Here is a 16,930-nt window from a genome sequence, read left to right as displayed (position 1 = left end):
CAGTTTCTGATTTCTTTTCTTTTCGAGCACTTTACATAGAAAACTTGCAATCCTCGATTGTAATTTTCGTATCTTCTTCCATTTAAGTTTTTCTTACATCATTCTAAATTCCGTGTGCTAGGAATTTAGTGTAATTCTTTGTATCTCAGAACATATTTCTGGTTTATTCCCAAGCACCGTAGTAGGGAGGAAATTATATTTTAGGAAAGAGCATCTCGCCTAGAATTAATATCAAGTTCAAACAAAATCTTCTTGTTACTTTGTTCGGGATTGAAGATCGGTTTTTCGGTGTTGTACATAAGCATGGTTCTTAATAGTCATATGTAATTTATTTACTTCTACAAACTTATAACTTTATTTTATTGTTTATTTAATAAATAAAGTAACATTTATAACAACTTTTTCTCTCATCGAGTACTACTAGTTGTACTACTACTAGCTTACTACCTTGTGTAATTTTATTTTTTTTTACTTTTTTACTTTTCTTTGTTTTTTTCTTTAGCAGTGGAGTATTATACTAAGGTTTTGTTTGATGTTTGATGAAACATTTGTTTTTTTATCTTAATAATGAGCTTTATTAAAAAGTTTAATTTTATTGATTATTTACATTTTAGACAATTTTAAGTATTTTTTTTTTATCATTTTGCAGTATCTTCATACTCGTATCCAATATAAAATGGTGTTCACGTATTCTAGAATTTTGAAATTGTCGTACTGGTTCCTAATAGGTATTCTTGCATAGTATTGGATGTGTTCCAAGATATTTTCTTTCAGAAATTTAGAAAAATAAAAATAAAAATAGTTGTTAATTTTACAAACGAAACTCTGATGAAATTTCATCCATTTGTTGGTGCCCCATGGAACTCTAATCTCTAGATCCGCCACTGTATACTACGTAATTTAACATTGAGGACCCTAATTTTTCGGGACGCTGTGAAGTTAAACATGTTGAACATGCTCAGAACCTTCTCTGACCTGTATTTATTTTAATTGGCAAATTATATTATAATAATAATATATATACTTTATATGGTTTACTTCAATTTTAATTATTAACCCACTCTCGATATTATTTGGGTTTGTTTGGATTTTTTAGCTATTGGTCTTAAGACTTCCACATATATCTTAGGACTATATAACAGGTCTCGGGAGACCATTAGGGTTTAAGAGAGAGTCTATTACTAAGAGTTAACTAGGTTTTTAGCCAAGAGAGTATTCTCCCATTGTATTAGGGCATTTGAGAAAGATTAACATCAAAAGTTCAATCTTTGCTTTGAGAGGTTGTTTTTGAAGCTTCTAAGGTGAGTCATTAATATATTGTTGCTTATATTAATGATAAGATACTTTGTTTGAGGGGGAGTATCATTAGATACCTCATATATTGTGTGTTTCTTCTTCCATTATTTTGTTCTGTTTTGTGATTGTTCTTTGCATTAGTTTGTTTATTGTTTCTTCACCATTGACATAGTTCATTCACAACAAAGCGAAACAAATTTAAATAGAAATATTTGTTGATGTGCTTCATGGAGACAAAATGAATATTTTGATAACAACGTGCAAATTTAATTTATCAGTAGTGAATGGGATTCTATAAACGTAATAAACAACACTAATTCTTAAATGAGACAATCTCACGGTGAGACCAATCTATTAGGCTGGCCCAATATACACTTTTTTTCTTAAAGTAATCACTTATAATTTTAAAATAAAAACTTTTTATACTCATACAGTGAATACTTAATCTTAAAACGATCAATTATGATCTTAAAGTAATCAATTAAAAAAAGGGCTAATTATATATGGGCCCGTCATGAGACGGTCTCATACAAGACGGGCTGAATAAAAAAATAGGTATTCGGTGCAAGTTTGAATCAATTAATTACAAATAGTCAATAAGTCAACTAATTCGTTTTTATTTAGAAGATTTGATTTTGGAGTATAGAGCGCAATTTTGATCAATTATCATTAAAAGTGAAAGAAATATATAAATGGAAGAAATATATGAATGGAATTAGTGCAATTTCATTAGGATATAGAATATATCAATAACGACTTGCAAATTTAATTTATCAATAGGGTTGGGATTTTGAATTTGTATTTTAGTGTATATAGTAAATTTGTATTTTGTTCTATAAATAACATCCTCGCTCTATTTGTTTTAGCATTTTGTTCTTTTATAATTAAAAAAGTGTCACCCTCTCTTTATGAGAGATTAATTGTAACCATTTATTGGATCATTTCATCCATTTATTAAATTTTAATATTACTACATGTGAGAGTTTTGAGACATAATTTTAATTTTCTGAATTTATTTTTATATTAGAACTATATATGTTTGATCAAAATAACATTTTACTAAAAGTTGTATCAAATAACGTTGTAAATGAGAGCATGCAAAAGTCTCATATATATGATATATCACTACATTTATGGTGGTTTTATCAATTTAGATTGTTACTTCATCTCAATAGGTGTTAATTCTAATTATCTAATATAGATATCATATAACTCTTAGACTCTGACTATAGTTTTCTATGAGCGGGATACACTGGATATGATGATGATGAGATATCATATAACTATTTTATGAATGAATTAATAATTATTAATTTTAGTTTTTATTAAAACCATGAGCATGATGTATATATAAAAGTTTAATTATATTGTTATGTCTACCTATTATTTATTTGAATTATCTCTAATATTCTTCTTATTTAGAATATTCTACTTTAAGGAGAGAGAAGTTTGATTAATGTTTTTGAGACATATTTAGAAGATAAAATATATTAAAATATATCCAAGTGAAATCTCGTTAGATTCGTTCTAATGTCTACTTTTTTCTTATGTATTTTTTTATTACGTGTATTTAGAGATATTAAGATTTAAAATTTATTTTGAAAACTATGCAAAAAGTAAACGAGAAGAAAAAAAAAGAAAGTATTGATTTTAGTTTCAATAAAACAATCCTTGAGAAGTAATTTTAGTTAGTGACAGATCTACCTTAGTACATAGTAGATCTACAATCTATCATAATTCTATAATATAATATTTTTGTGAAAGTAGGACTAGAAGAACCCACAAAAGTAGGTAATGAGTAATGATATAGTAGGATTTAACTTAATCCAAGCATCATAAGATAAATGCATGAGATCTTTTATTCAAGTACATACTTCATAGACTAGTAGTACGTAAACCAAGTCATTATATTAAAGACTTTCCAAATATAGTAACTTGCAAGATACTATATTTAGTTAGCAACAGCAATCTTATATCCTTTTTGTTTGTAGGAATCTCTCTTTTTAAGGAGCTTTCTCGAGTCGAGGGACTCTTTAGCCCCATCCTCCTTTATGGGTACGGGTCGTCGCATCCATTCCCTCCCCATACCTTAATCATAATTCCTATGGGTGCGCGATGATAATGATGATGTTCCTTCTATCCTTACTAATTTGTCTTGTTCGGGATTACATATTTGTCAAAGCACCGTCTCAATATCTCTAAATATATCAAAATCATAAAATCAAAATAGTAGTTAGTATCACTAGGATTACTTATCATACAAGCACATTTAACTGTGATTTTATAAAAATGTCTCATATAATAATTCGTAAAAAGATAAAACTTACGTGTTTTTTGTTTTCCTCATTGACACCCCATTTAGCAAGCACTTGAATCTTTTCGGAAATTTGAATAAAATAAGATTATTTAACAACTTAATTTCAAAAATAAGCTTCGTGAAAACTTAATTTCCAAAATAAGCGTCCATACATCCAAACCTAACCTTGAAGTAAATCGCTGTTACTAACAGCGAAAGACAAAAAAAAAAAAAAAAAAAAAAGAAAAAAGCCATAAGTCGCTGTTACTAACAGCGACTCAGGGAGTTGACCAGTCAACTCCTTAAGTCGCTGTTAGTAACAACGACTTTAAGGTTAACTGGTCAACTCCTTAATCTCGTAGGTTGGAATGAGGAAGTAACTGAGAACTGGAAACTTAAAACGCATTAAGTCGCTGTTACTAACAGCGACTTTAAAAAAAAATTATTATTATATATTTTTTTAAGTCGTTGTTAGTAATAACGACTTACTCCAAGGCTAGGTTTGGATGTACGAACGCTTATTTTGAGAATTAAGTCTTTACGAAGCTTATTTTGAAAATTAAATTGTTAAAACATCTAATTTTATTCAAATTTTCAATCTTTTCACTGTGTGGATCAACAGGAGACCAGCCACCAACCACAGGCTTTTGCATTTGAGCAGAGGAACTCATTTTTTGTTTGTGTTGGGAATTGTGTGCGTATTCTCTAATATATAAGTTTGTGTATGTTGATGTCCCTTTGTTTTAGGAACCTTCTTAATTTATAGAAGTAAAATTGGAATCAAGAATTTGAATTTACCCATCTTAGTCTTAGTGGTTTTGTGAATTTATTCTTTTCAAGTTAATGCACCAATTATGAAATATTCGTTATTTTATAAAAATAATAGGAGTATTTTAATCACAACGTGAAAATGTAATTTATCTAATAGTAAATGAGATTTTAAATTCTTTTTTTTATCTTGTTGTCACTAGACCGTATGATTCTAATGTGTCTTTTTACAACCTTGTTGCTAAAGATTGACAAAAAGAAGCATTGAAAATACATTATTTAAGTTATAATGTTATTTTCCTTTCATTTCTCTTCACCTTCTTTTCCTTCCCCCCTTGTTTTTTCTCTTATAAATTGTTATCCAAACATATTGTTAATAAGAACCCTATGACCAAGAGTCATGTAAGGTTACCTACACACGATGATGATATGCCATCATCATCATCCTACCCTGTGTATCCGCTCATAGAAAAACTATGGAGGGAAGGACAGCAGCAACTCATACCCATAAAGGAGAGCGAGACCAAAAGAGTCCCCCGGCTCGAGAAAAATAAGGAGACGAAACTACACGGAAAAGATAAATTAAATGCATATAAATAAAATAAATAAGTAGGACCAACTACAAAGTAAAAGAAAACAAAAAAATGATGATGATTTGTGCCATACCATATTACTTGAGTCAATTAATATATTCACTGTTCTATTCATTTTACATCATTTAACCGAAAAACATGCTTTTAAACTCGACTTAGATCTAAACTACTACCATCTCTACTTGCACGCTGAAACCAAACATTCACGTAACGGTACCCAATAAACTATAAGTTGTTGAATCAACATAATCACTTCTATAAGAGAATCATGGATTATTAACCTAATAGTTGAGGATTTTTCCTTTTCCCTTTCTCTTTCTGCATGTAGAGATTCTCTAACCTACCCTATAATAAAAAAAATTAAAAAAAAATCACTTCTGTCAAATGGTAAAATAATCATATAACAAAAATGCTAACTTCCAGATAAATCACCCCCTACAAACAGGTCCAATTTACACAAATAACACCAAGCCTAAGAATAGGCACCCCAGAATCAGGATGACTAAACCACTTTACAAGTGCTAGCCAAAAGATTAAAGAAAAACAAAAATTATAATAAAAATATAATGAGAAAAAAAGTTAATAAATTAATTTTCAATTTGATATTCAGTCATTTAGATGTAATGTTATGTGACAATCATCTAGGACCAGATAATTCTACTGCATGTAAATTATCTGTTGAATCAACAATCCAATCAGAGTTAGAATGAGGAACCAAATCCACTTCTTGTCGAAGAACTTCGACCTTCTGCCATTCATCCCACCTCTCCGCCAAGCCGTCACCTTCGAGCATTCTTACCACCTCCGACATTTTGGGTCGATCTAGCGGATTCCCTTGTGTGCAAAGAAGTGCTACTTGGATGAGTTGTTCGACTTCTGCCTCGATGTAATTCCTTTGAAGGTCGGGATCGACAAGCATTTCTAGTTTCTTCTCTTTAAGAAGTCCTTTGACCTGAGTATTTGATTAAACATGTTACGTATTAGTGCACGTAGTTCTACTACAAGTAGTTTTACTATTGAGGCAATCATGTCACACTCCAACTCCTCTTTATGCAGGGCTTTTTTTTTTGGGTAAAATTGACCGCATTCCTCTAGTACTCTTTTTGAAGGGAGTACGGGTATGGAGTGTCCGTCACCTTCCCTCACCCAAACCCTACAGACAGGATATTGGGTTGATGATGATGACGACGACTTATTAGTGCATTTAAGGCTATATTGTGCTTGGTAGATATACAGAGCTCACATGATCTTGAGGGGGCGTTTGGTATGACAAATGGAAATGTAAGGGAAAGTGAGTGGTAGCATTCGGAGGTATCCATTACGCTTATGAAAGCGATTGGGTTAACCCAATCTCATAACAAACGTCAACTAATGGAATGAGCCACGGGAATCTCTTACTTTAATCTAAAACGCTCATACCAAACATCCCCGAACTTTTTCAGGCATTTTTGTAATGCCTTGAGGATTGGTGGACATACAAACTTATATCATGAAAAAGATAATCCGAACACAAAAAATAAACATCAAGATATTTCAAGGGTGCATACCCAATCCAGCAACATGACATCATCATCATTTGCAAGTCGAGCAAGATCAAAAGCTCGTTGTCCAGTGATCAACTCCAGAAGCATGATTCCATAACCAAAAACATCGGTTTTCTCTGAGGATTTTCCAGTAGACAGGTATTCAGGAGCTATATGCCCTATGGTCCCACGTACCGCTGTAGTCACATGAGTATCTTTGTAATCCATCAACTTGGCCAAACCAAAGTCACCAACAACTGCTTCAAACTCCTCATCCAACAATATATTGGCAGCTTTTACGTCTCGATGAATGATCTTCGGGTCACAATGGTCATGCAAATAAGAAAGTCCTCTAGCAGATCCCAAAGCAATTCGCTTGCGAGTCGGCCAATCCAATGGTGGTTCATTTGGTGGACGCTCTGACATGAAACCAAATTCATGTTAGCGATATTGTGATGTAAAACCTTCAAATTAAACCTCGTAGTTTAAGGCCCGCTACCCCCCCCCCCCCCCCCCCAAAAAAAAAAAAAAAAAATCCCTTCAAATAAACGGATAAATCAGTTGGAGCGTACACATCACAGGAAAAAGAACATTAATCACAAGATAATTGGCCCGTGTTGAGCAGATTGGATTGAAATACCTCGTAAGCAAGAGGCAACACTCCCATTGGCCATGTAGGGGTAGACAAGCAACCTTTCTGTCGGTGTCATGCAAAATCCACGTAATCGGAGCAAATTACGATGAACAGCCATGCTGATCATCTCTACTTCTGTTTGAAATTGTAGCTCACCACCAGGAGTACGCTCTTCCTTGAGCCGCTTAACAGCAACCAATGATCCATCTGCAAGGCGTCCCTTGTATACCTTACCAAATCCTCCTCTCCCAAGTATGTTTTTGTTGCTAAAAGTATCAGTCGCAACTTGCAATTCTCGTAAAGAAAACCGTTTAAGCTGTCCTAGATGAACTTCAGGATCCTCCTCAGCTGCAAAAATGATGAGTACATGTAGAAACTAAGAAATGTAAACACAGATCTCCAAGGATGCCCAAATTAAAGGTTGACAAAACTAGAGACTGACCAGGCACATCGAAGAAGTACTCTTGGGGTTTCCGACGCCGCCACCAGGCAAATAATATAGCAGGAGCAGCAAAGAGTAAAGCCGCACCAGCAGCAACTCCTCCAGCAATTGCTCCTGTGGCACTAACCCCACCTGATATCCGAAGGATGAAAAGTAAATAACGGCATAATATATTATATTGAACTCATAGCTAATTATCAGAGAACAATTGTATTGTGGAAGTGCAGGGAAGATGAAAGATAACTACTGCAGGCTGCAGCTATGATAATAGTTCTGGATTACCGAAAATGATATATCCTCAGATCACTGACAACAAGATCCATAAAACCTTCACTACATGACATCTAGATTTTAGAGTGATAACACAGTCACGGCACGAACTTACTTTGTGAATTAATTGGTTGAGGTGGTATGAAAGGAGGTGGAGGTGAAAAAGGAGGAGATCCAGGACATGGTCGCCCAGTGACCGGGCCACATAAACCCAAGTTGTTAGCAAAACTGCAATTATAAATGAGAAGTCAGGAATCAAACAATATCGATGTCAAATTAACACTTATTCAAACTTGCACAGACCTGATCGGTGTAAACAAGGAAAAGGAACCATTATCAGGAACAGCTCCAGAGAGACCGTTGTTTGATAGATCCCTGATTATATTAAAAGTCACAATAAGAATATTAAAACCTTGATCCTAAAAGATTGAGATGGAATGTCACAACAATACGTATAAATTGACTAACAGGCAAAAAACAACTAAAGAACTACAAGGGGTTAGAAGGAACTTACAAAACCTGCAGTGAGGTGATATTTGTCAGAGACATAGGAATGGAGCCGGTTAGACTATTGTTGTTTAGCCGACTGTCCTTGCACAAGACAAAGGAGAAGTAAAATTGCTAGGATTTTATACTTCAACACTGAAATGAGATACAATCTAATTTTACAGATCAATCTAGCGCTTCAAAGTTTAAAACCTACTATCTGCAAACTTTGTCTTATCCAAAAATTGTATTAATTAATGTCGATTATCCCACGTCTATTGCATGTCCTACAGCTCTTCCATTGATTTGGCACACCATTTTAGAAGAGCAGCGTTGAATTTGTGCAACAAAATACGTCAAAGACTTGACCATCTATGAGAGTATCTTGTCAAATCAAAGTGTAAAGTGATCATTTTAGAATTTCATCCATTTGAAGCGACTAGGTCACCCTTTATTAATGATGAACACTAGTTATTCAACATAAATATGTAGAGCTTATTTTTATACAGCACATCCCGAGTAGAGGCTCTAGAAAAATTGTTGTTCTTAGTATGGGATCAGCGATATACGGAAAGCGTGCGCTTTGTGCCCCTCGTGCTCTTTTTTTCGCCTTGCGCTTTTGGTTTTCTTTCGAGAGAAACTGGTTTTCAACAATTTGCTATACAACAATCAGACAACAAAAGTTGTCTTCTTTTAGATTCTTCATCTTTTCTCTTATCTTATGACTTCTTTGAGTCCCCTTTGTCTTCTAGTTTTTTCTTCTTTTGGATTTTTTTTTTCTACAACACTATTTTTGTTGATTTTTCATTATAATTTCTTCATTTTTCGTCGTTCAACTTTCCTCTTAAATTTATTTGTCTTCTTTATACTTAAGTTTTCATTTTCTTATGGGTTTTATTAAAAAATCTTCTTTTTGTATCGTTCAGACAAAGAACAATTAGATAGATTGTTTTGAAATGCAGATTTAGGTATGCTCTTGTTTTATTTTGCACTATATAAGTAGCTTAGCACAATGATAATAAATGTTTTAATCTTTAATGAAATTATATAATGAATATCATAAATTTTGAGTATCCAAAATGTTCTAGAATTGTTTTTTTAGCTTTTGAGCCAAAAGTTGTCTCACCTACGAAAAGCTCAAGTTTTATTCTAAATCATAAATGGATCTAGATCATAATCATATTGAAACCATGGCAGCTCCTTTTTGTACGTACCTTTCCCTATACTCTTGAATAATTAATCAAGCAACAACCATGAGTTGTGCATGACATTAGAACACAAAGAGTATTGTTACCCAAAGCAAAAATCATTTTGGAAAGGGAAAGGGAATAGGAACGTGAAATGCACAGTCCGAATAAGTGGGGCCAAACACAGAAGCAATACGCAGCCTCTATGTCAGGAGTGGGGACTTGAAAAGAGGGTTTTCACATACAAGCCCAACACTAGGTTAGATCCTTGCAACTCGCACGCAAAGGGGAAAAAGGAATGTAAATATATAGAAAAGAAAGATTTACATCAATCATTTCCCAACAAGGTGGTTTATTTGAGACTTGCTTCATCAGTTATGAGTTTAGACCCAAATGGATACGCCTTTGACACAAAAATCACACTCAAAATAACAGACAATATAAACAACTTATAAAGCAAACGACTAAAGAATAAAGTGTTAGAACATAACATGTCACAATTACACATGAACATTTTAACCGGCTATCAAAGACAAAGTCAACATGGAAGGAAGCTACAATAGGCAACATAAAACCAGATAAAACATTTTCTAGAAGTGTAAAAAGACAATGGATTGGTAAACATACAGAAAGCGCAACTTTGATAGCTTTCCCAGTGATTCAGGAATCGGACCACTGAAACTGTTCAAATAGAGATCCAAACTGACCAAATTAGTCAGATTTCCCAACTCACTAGGTATTGGCCCACTCATATTATTACTGTAGAGCTCCCTGTCAATAAAACACATTTTAATAAGTTCCCTAATATATTTTCAAAATATGTTTATAACAAAAAATTGATAGGATATCAAAACCAGAGCATATCATTTGAATAATGATTCATCAATAAAATAGGCTCGAGATCAATAATGACACTGTGAAGTTTGCCTCAACAGGTAAGAAAGATGACAAAAGCAACTTATAAGAAAATGAGAAAGACAAAGAGCAAGATCACAATGTGATCAGATTGTTCCGTCAGCCTAACTAGGCAGAAGTCAATTTTTTCAGGCAGATTAATGTTCCCATTCATGAACAAAAATGTAGAAAACTAAAGCGCTATTAATTAAAGTTCATGATGTTTCTGATTCTAAGGAATACACGTGGTTTTCAAAGTAAAAACAAAACAATTGAGTATGAATACATCTTTGTATGCCTTAAATCCAATATATTGTAAGCAAATGTACATTTCACTAATGTTATGTAGATTTTGAATTAAGTGTTGCATTCATTTTAAACCACCATGGCATTTCGATTGTATATTTGATAATAAGTGAGGAGTTGCTCTTGTGACAATTTCTACTCCACAACACAAAATATTGAGTCAACACTCAACAGCTAATTATTTTTATCCGATCTTTCTCAAAGCTGCAGAAAGTCATGCCAAATGCGTGACTTAAATCATGGAGTTTCACTTTACACTAAAGCTTAAAAATATGAGTCGGGGAAAGAAATTCATGGATTTTCTCATTTCAAAATTGCTGCTACCAGTATATTGGCCCCAAAAATATGAAGATATTGATAACAATAGCAACACCATGTGGAAATTTCAATGGTTAGCACAAGTAGCACCATCTTTATGGAATTGTATTTGAGCATTTACAACACTTTTCATCCACATATATTGCTCTTGTATGAAGGCTCTTTTTCTGCTAGGAAAAGTCTCCATTAAAAATTGGCCTCACATATTCTACTTTGACAGTTTCTTTTTCTTTTCCATAAAAAAGCATAAAATATCACATCAAAAACAATTTTTTGGTGCAACAGTAATAGAGAAACAAACTAGGAATTTATTTTGCTTCACCGCTTACTCTCGATGACTAACTACCAGCTCAATAATTATATGGGTCACTATCAATGGGATAATCGTCAACCACTTCCATAACCAAGCATAAAACATCATATCGTGAACACATTCTTTGAGATAAAGCAGCAGAAATACAACTAGGCATTTGTAGTTGCTACACACCCTACTTTCCCCCACTCAATAACTTCCATTTGTTCAACCGCTATATAGGTTACCATATATCCGATCATCATCATCCATTTATACAGAAATACCCATTCAGCTGCTCTACTGCCCCAACAAGTTATTTTGTTGGTTGTATAATCCCTCAAAAAAGAGAAATTTTAAGCCAGTTACACGAGCCAATTGCCTGAATCAGAGTACTTCCTCACAAATTATACATATACGCGCATAAAAACACTTTTTTTCTGCATCGCCAATGTGTTGTTCACCAAGTTGGTAGCAATGCTAAGGAACTAGAGTGTCATGCACATAAATTCAAAAGAATGTCAAATCTTTGATGAAGATAGCAAACATAAATTATCTTCTACAATATAAGGATGGGGAGGCAAAAAATACGGTCATCTTCAGACATACCCATGGACCATGGCATTAACAGGCAAACATGATGACTTAGGCCAACCAAACTTGGCAATAGATCAGAATATACTAACACAACAAAATTCAAAGAAATAGTCATCGTTATTTTTGTATAACTATTATCAGCAGATCAAAAAACAAACGAAAACATAAAATAGCTACAACTTACAAATACTGAAGATTTTTCAATGAACCGAGAGCTGGAACCAATTGACCTGACAATGCAGCATTTCCAAGATCTCTGAGCACGCATAGAACAGATGTTAAGTAAGATTAGTAAAATTTTTAAAATAGAAGCATTAATAACACAAGCAAGTAAGGTGAATAGTTACACTCTTATAACACTGTTATCGGGGTTGCAAGTGACATGAAACCATGTGCAGGGGTTGACAAGGGTGGGATCCCAGCTTTGCAAAACATTGAAAGGGTCTTCTAAGTTGTTCCTCAAGCTATGAAGAGCATCCCCTAATAAATATTACAAATAAAACCAAATAAGCAGCTAATTCATACTTGGAGAAATTAGAAAGACCAGTATGCAAATGCGATCTATCTAAATGCATCATGTATTGATATACTGCATAATAGTGCATATGGTAGAAGAATTTCACCAAAAAAACTGAAGACGGGTGAAAAACATATGAAAGAGAATCCATAATTCTATTTCAATGACATTGAGTAAGCTAAATCGGCACATAAAGAGAATAGCAGAAGAATATTCATGTGGGTAGGCCTAGTAAATGGTACGAGCATCCTAAGTATTGCTTTAGGTTTTTCAAGTAATTCATCCAAGATTTTGCCAGCTTATTCGCAAATTTTTGAAGATCCGGATTGTTTATGATAATTCAATACAAAATAGTGAGCAGGTGATGATTCCAAACTAATGAAAAGCTCAATATTCATCATCATTCTCTAAATTTCCATACACAAGTAAACTTTTGTGAGTCTTTTCCATAAGTTTACACATAAAACAGAAGAGAAACAAGTAATGCTACCAGTTCTTATCTTCTTGATATGAATACCCCCTCCCCCACCCTTTTCCCAATTGCCCCTTTCAAAAACTGCAAGCGCCTTTTCCTACAAAATTTTTGACACACCCCGCATATGGCTCTCTGTCCCCTCAATCTCTTTTTCCTCCCAGCAGAAGAATTATCCATGTGGATGACCATCAAAACTAATATATTGATTTATATAGTCGACCTCAATCTTTTGAGATTATGGCTCTACCATTGTTGTTGTGACTCTCTCTCTCCCTCTCAATCTTTTAACTTAATAATAATCACTGTTCTTAACCTCAAGCATTTCGCTTCAGAAAATATCCTAGTGACTTTAATGGATTGGGCATCAGTATGTCAATCATCCTCTTGACCTGAATATCTATACAAAAAATTGGAAATCCCTTTTTCACATCATGATTCATGGCAAACAACAATTAGCCATAAGAAGCAATAATGTATTTCAATAAGGCACTATACAAGAGAACAAAGGAATCCTCAATTATCCGATTCCTATAACATCATATCATGTGTTCTGAGCACCATACATCAATATAGAAATATGATGTACCCACACTTAGATTATTAAGATCAAATACAAGGGCAAACCCACACTCTCCTTTATGGGTATGAGTTGTCGCCGTCCTTTCCTCCTCATAGTTTTATGGGCGGGATACACCGGATAAGACGATGATGACGACGACAAGAGCAAACCCACAAATCTAGAATGACCATTCAAATAAAATGTAGTAGCACAATGTCCAAAGGTAGTTAAAAATAAGTTCCTTCATGCAGGATCTCAAAAAGCAAGTAATATAACATTGGAGCATCACTTTTAGTCTTTATGAAGTGATGGAGATCTAATAAAAGACTCCAGAAAATGATCAACAAAACCAAAAGTCTTGGCTTGCTTTCTATTTGAATGTTTGACAAGTCACAATACCATCTAGAGCCAATTTATCCACCAATTTGTTCTCAAAACAAAAGTTAAATAAGGGACCACTTCAGCAGGAACCCCGAACAAAAGCACCCAATTAATCCAAAATTGAGAAACAAGTCAATTCAAGGGTCATCAATAAGTACATTCAATTCAAATTTTTCACTTTAGATATAGAACAATATGCCTCAATCACAATGATAATGGGGTCGGCTTCATGAACCAAAACAAATCCTTCGAACAATAACACAACAAAAAAATTACCATAAATGTACACAAAATACAACTATACATACCCAAAATTCCAAAAAAAAAAAAAATCAAATTCAAACCAACAAAAAGTAGAATCATAATAATTCTGGTAATACCCAAATACCCAACAAAAAAAAAAGTAAATTTCAGATTTGACAAAAAGCCATACCTTCCACATTAGCAGCTATAAACCTGAATAAGAAGACAAGGAAGAAAAGAAACGTGACGAGCTTTACCCACATGACTATGTCCAATCTTGAGAATGACTACTTCATTCAGATCCAAAATCCCGACATTTGAGAATGTAAAACAAAAACCCTAAAATAGTTTTAAATCAATTATGAATAAAAGAGAACAAAAATTGGATTCCCAATTCCACCATTGTTGGGTAAACAATTAAGCTCAGAATTACCACAACAGAAAATTGATCTCAAAAGGGTTTAATCCCACACTAAAAAGGAACATTGTAGAACTTTAAGCTACTTTATAGCAGCATGTTTTTTCAACTTTCCCTTTTATCCTAGAAGAGTAGAGTAGAGTATACAATATCTCACATTTCAAGAACTTTTCTCTGTGCACCTTTTTCTCTTAACATCCTTTAATACAGTCTCTCTCTCTTCTCTCTCTATTGAGTAGTGTTTGTTTTGTGCGTTGGATAAAGGAGGGATGAGAGAGAAAATTAGGAAAAAAATTCTAAAAAGTAAAAAATCAAAAAAAAAATAATAATAATACTACCATCTATTCATCTTAAGTGTCCCATTTACTTTATGCACTCTCTCCAATGCACTTATTCAATTCGTAATATATCGAGTATTGTATAATTAAAAATTATAAAAAGCTGATATTAATAATCTTTACATCAAAACGAATCAAATAAGATCCTACATGACTATGTTTTAACTTATAGATTAATAATAAAATGGAATTTAAGAGTGATAAATAAATAGTGTTAAATGAGACACTTAAGGTGAATAGGAGGGAATAAATTTTAAGCAACTATGTGAAGGATTTTCTTATAAGAAGATATGCTATTAAATTTTATTAGATATGCTATTAAATTTGTATATTTGTGAAATATTTATTTGACCTCAAATTAATTAAAAATTTAAATCACAAAAATTCGATTCGTATTTTAAACTAACAACTTATAAAAACCATTAAAAATTTGTTTAATTTCAACCATTTTTACATGTTTATCCAATTTGTCATTTTGTATAATTTTATGTTATTATGTTAAGGCTTACTTATTTTAAATTATTTTGGGTATTTTGAGTTATATTGAGGCCTTAAAAACAATATTTTGACCATTTTTATATGATTTTTCTAAGAAAAAATTTGATCATAGGATTTTTAAGCCTTTGACTTATTAAGTCCACCCAAACCTTCTTGTAGGATGTCATTGTTTGAAGTTGGATTCTTGTGACCCTTTTATTCAAGTTATTTCTATAATAAATCTCATTTTTTGAACAATTTTCATTTTTTAATTGATATATATAATTAGATGATGGAGTTATCCATTATAAGAGTTGTTTCTACATAAAATATGAGTTTATAATTTATATGGACTAAATCCATCTAAAAATGTCAATTAAGTCAAATCTAAAGACTCACTATATATACACATCCGTTTGGGATAAGTAAGAAATAATCTTAACTAAACTGATTGTTGTCTATTGGGCTTTTACCTCATCGTAGCTGATATACGGGTATTGACTTGGGCATCGAAGCCTTCGGGAGCCATCTCCAAGGTTCTTGGTGTTATATTGCATGAATACAATGATTTTTCGGCCACCATTATATCACCACAATCACCCAAAGATATCTTTTTCTTGATTGTTTCCTACTTTTCTCAGGAACAAAAGTGATGCACACTAATTGATAATTACTTCTATTTTTTGTAATATAGAAGTATGTATTAAATTTACAATCAATATCTTAAATTATAGATAATTATACATTATTAAATTAATATCAATAAATTTACATTGAAAATTAAATAATTTGAAAAAATGTCATATAATTATATTTTAATTTAAGTACAATAATAAATAGGAAAAATTACCTAGAATAATCCAACATTTTCATGATTTTCCTACAATAATCTCATCTATTGATTAACTACGAATAATGCCAACTTTAAGGGGTATTTTCCTAGAGTAAACTTGGGTAACCCAATGACCTGCTATAGTAGGTAATTCACCTTAAAAGTAAACTGAAAATTAATTTAAAATTAGAGAAAAATTTTGAAAATTTACATACAAAATTATAATTAATAAAAAAATTATAAATTTTTTTTGATATTTTTAAAATATTTTTCTCGATATTATATTTTAATTTATCTTTTTTTTAAAAAATAAAACTTGCTATAGCAAGTCATCCGGTCACCGGGTTTACACTAGAAAAATACCCTTTAAATTTGAAATTATTCATGATAAATCAATAGGTTAGATTATTATAGAAAAATCAGGAATATATTAAATTATTTTAGATAATTCTACTAATAAAAATATATATAAATTAAGAGTGATTGGATAAAGATTTATGTGAAGTGGTAGCCTGGTAGGACGGTAGGAGACTAGGAATGATTAAGATGTGCAGGTGCCAGGTAGACTGGAGGATACACTAAACGTCTAAACGGGGGATCTTCCCCGTTGCCAAAAGGTAGTCAAAACGGTTTCCCGCTCTATGTAAGAAAATGATCTCCATTTGGACGATTGGGTTGGGTAGGACCCACTTCTTTCAATTTAAGATGGGGCGTGTTTGGATTTTGTAATTTCTTTGTTCCAAATTAGTTGTAATATTTGTTTTTTTATGTCGTTTAATGTATTATTT

At 32.6% G+C, this 16,930-nt stretch overlaps 1 protein-coding gene across 1 annotated transcript; it reads right to left on the bottom strand.

Moving 5' to 3' along the window:
- Positions 1–5,331: 5,331 nt before the first annotated feature.
- Positions 5,332–14,755, bottom strand: LOC130810071 (somatic embryogenesis receptor kinase 1). The gene is made up of 11 exons (XM_057676009.1): positions 14,268–14,755; positions 12,250–12,382; positions 12,087–12,158; positions 10,123–10,266; positions 8,337–8,408; positions 8,126–8,197; positions 7,938–8,050; positions 7,553–7,684; positions 7,117–7,458; positions 6,501–6,895; positions 5,332–5,905 (listed from the first exon to the last, which is right to left on the bottom strand). The coding sequence occupies exons 1-11, from the start codon at positions 14,338–14,340 to the stop codon at positions 5,591–5,593; spliced, it is 1,863 nt and encodes a 620-aa protein (XP_057531992.1). The 5' UTR covers positions 14,341–14,755; the 3' UTR covers positions 5,332–5,590.
- Positions 14,756–16,930: the final 2,175 nt, after the last annotated feature.

This window comes from Amaranthus tricolor, chromosome 4, assembly GCF_026212465.1.
Source record: "Amaranthus tricolor cultivar Red isolate AtriRed21 chromosome 4, ASM2621246v1, whole genome shotgun sequence".
NCBI lineage: Eukaryota > Viridiplantae > Streptophyta > Magnoliopsida > Caryophyllales > Amaranthaceae > Amaranthus > Amaranthus tricolor.
The sequence above is the reverse complement of the archived record's forward strand: the minus strand, read 5'-3'. Positions and strand labels throughout refer to the sequence as shown.

Coding starts and splice junctions, on each gene's coding strand:
- LOC130810071 (XM_057676009.1), bottom strand. CDS start 14,340: ATGTGGGTAAAGCTCGTCACGTTTCTTTTCTTCCTTGTCTTCTTATTC. Junction 12,159..12,249: donor GATAACAGTGTTATAAGAGT/GTAACTATTCAC, acceptor ATGCGTGCTCAG/AGATCTTGGAAATGCTGCAT. Junction 8,051..8,125: donor TCCTTGTTTACACCGATCAG/GTCTGTGCAAGT, acceptor TTATAATTGCAG/TTTTGCTAACAACTTGGGTT.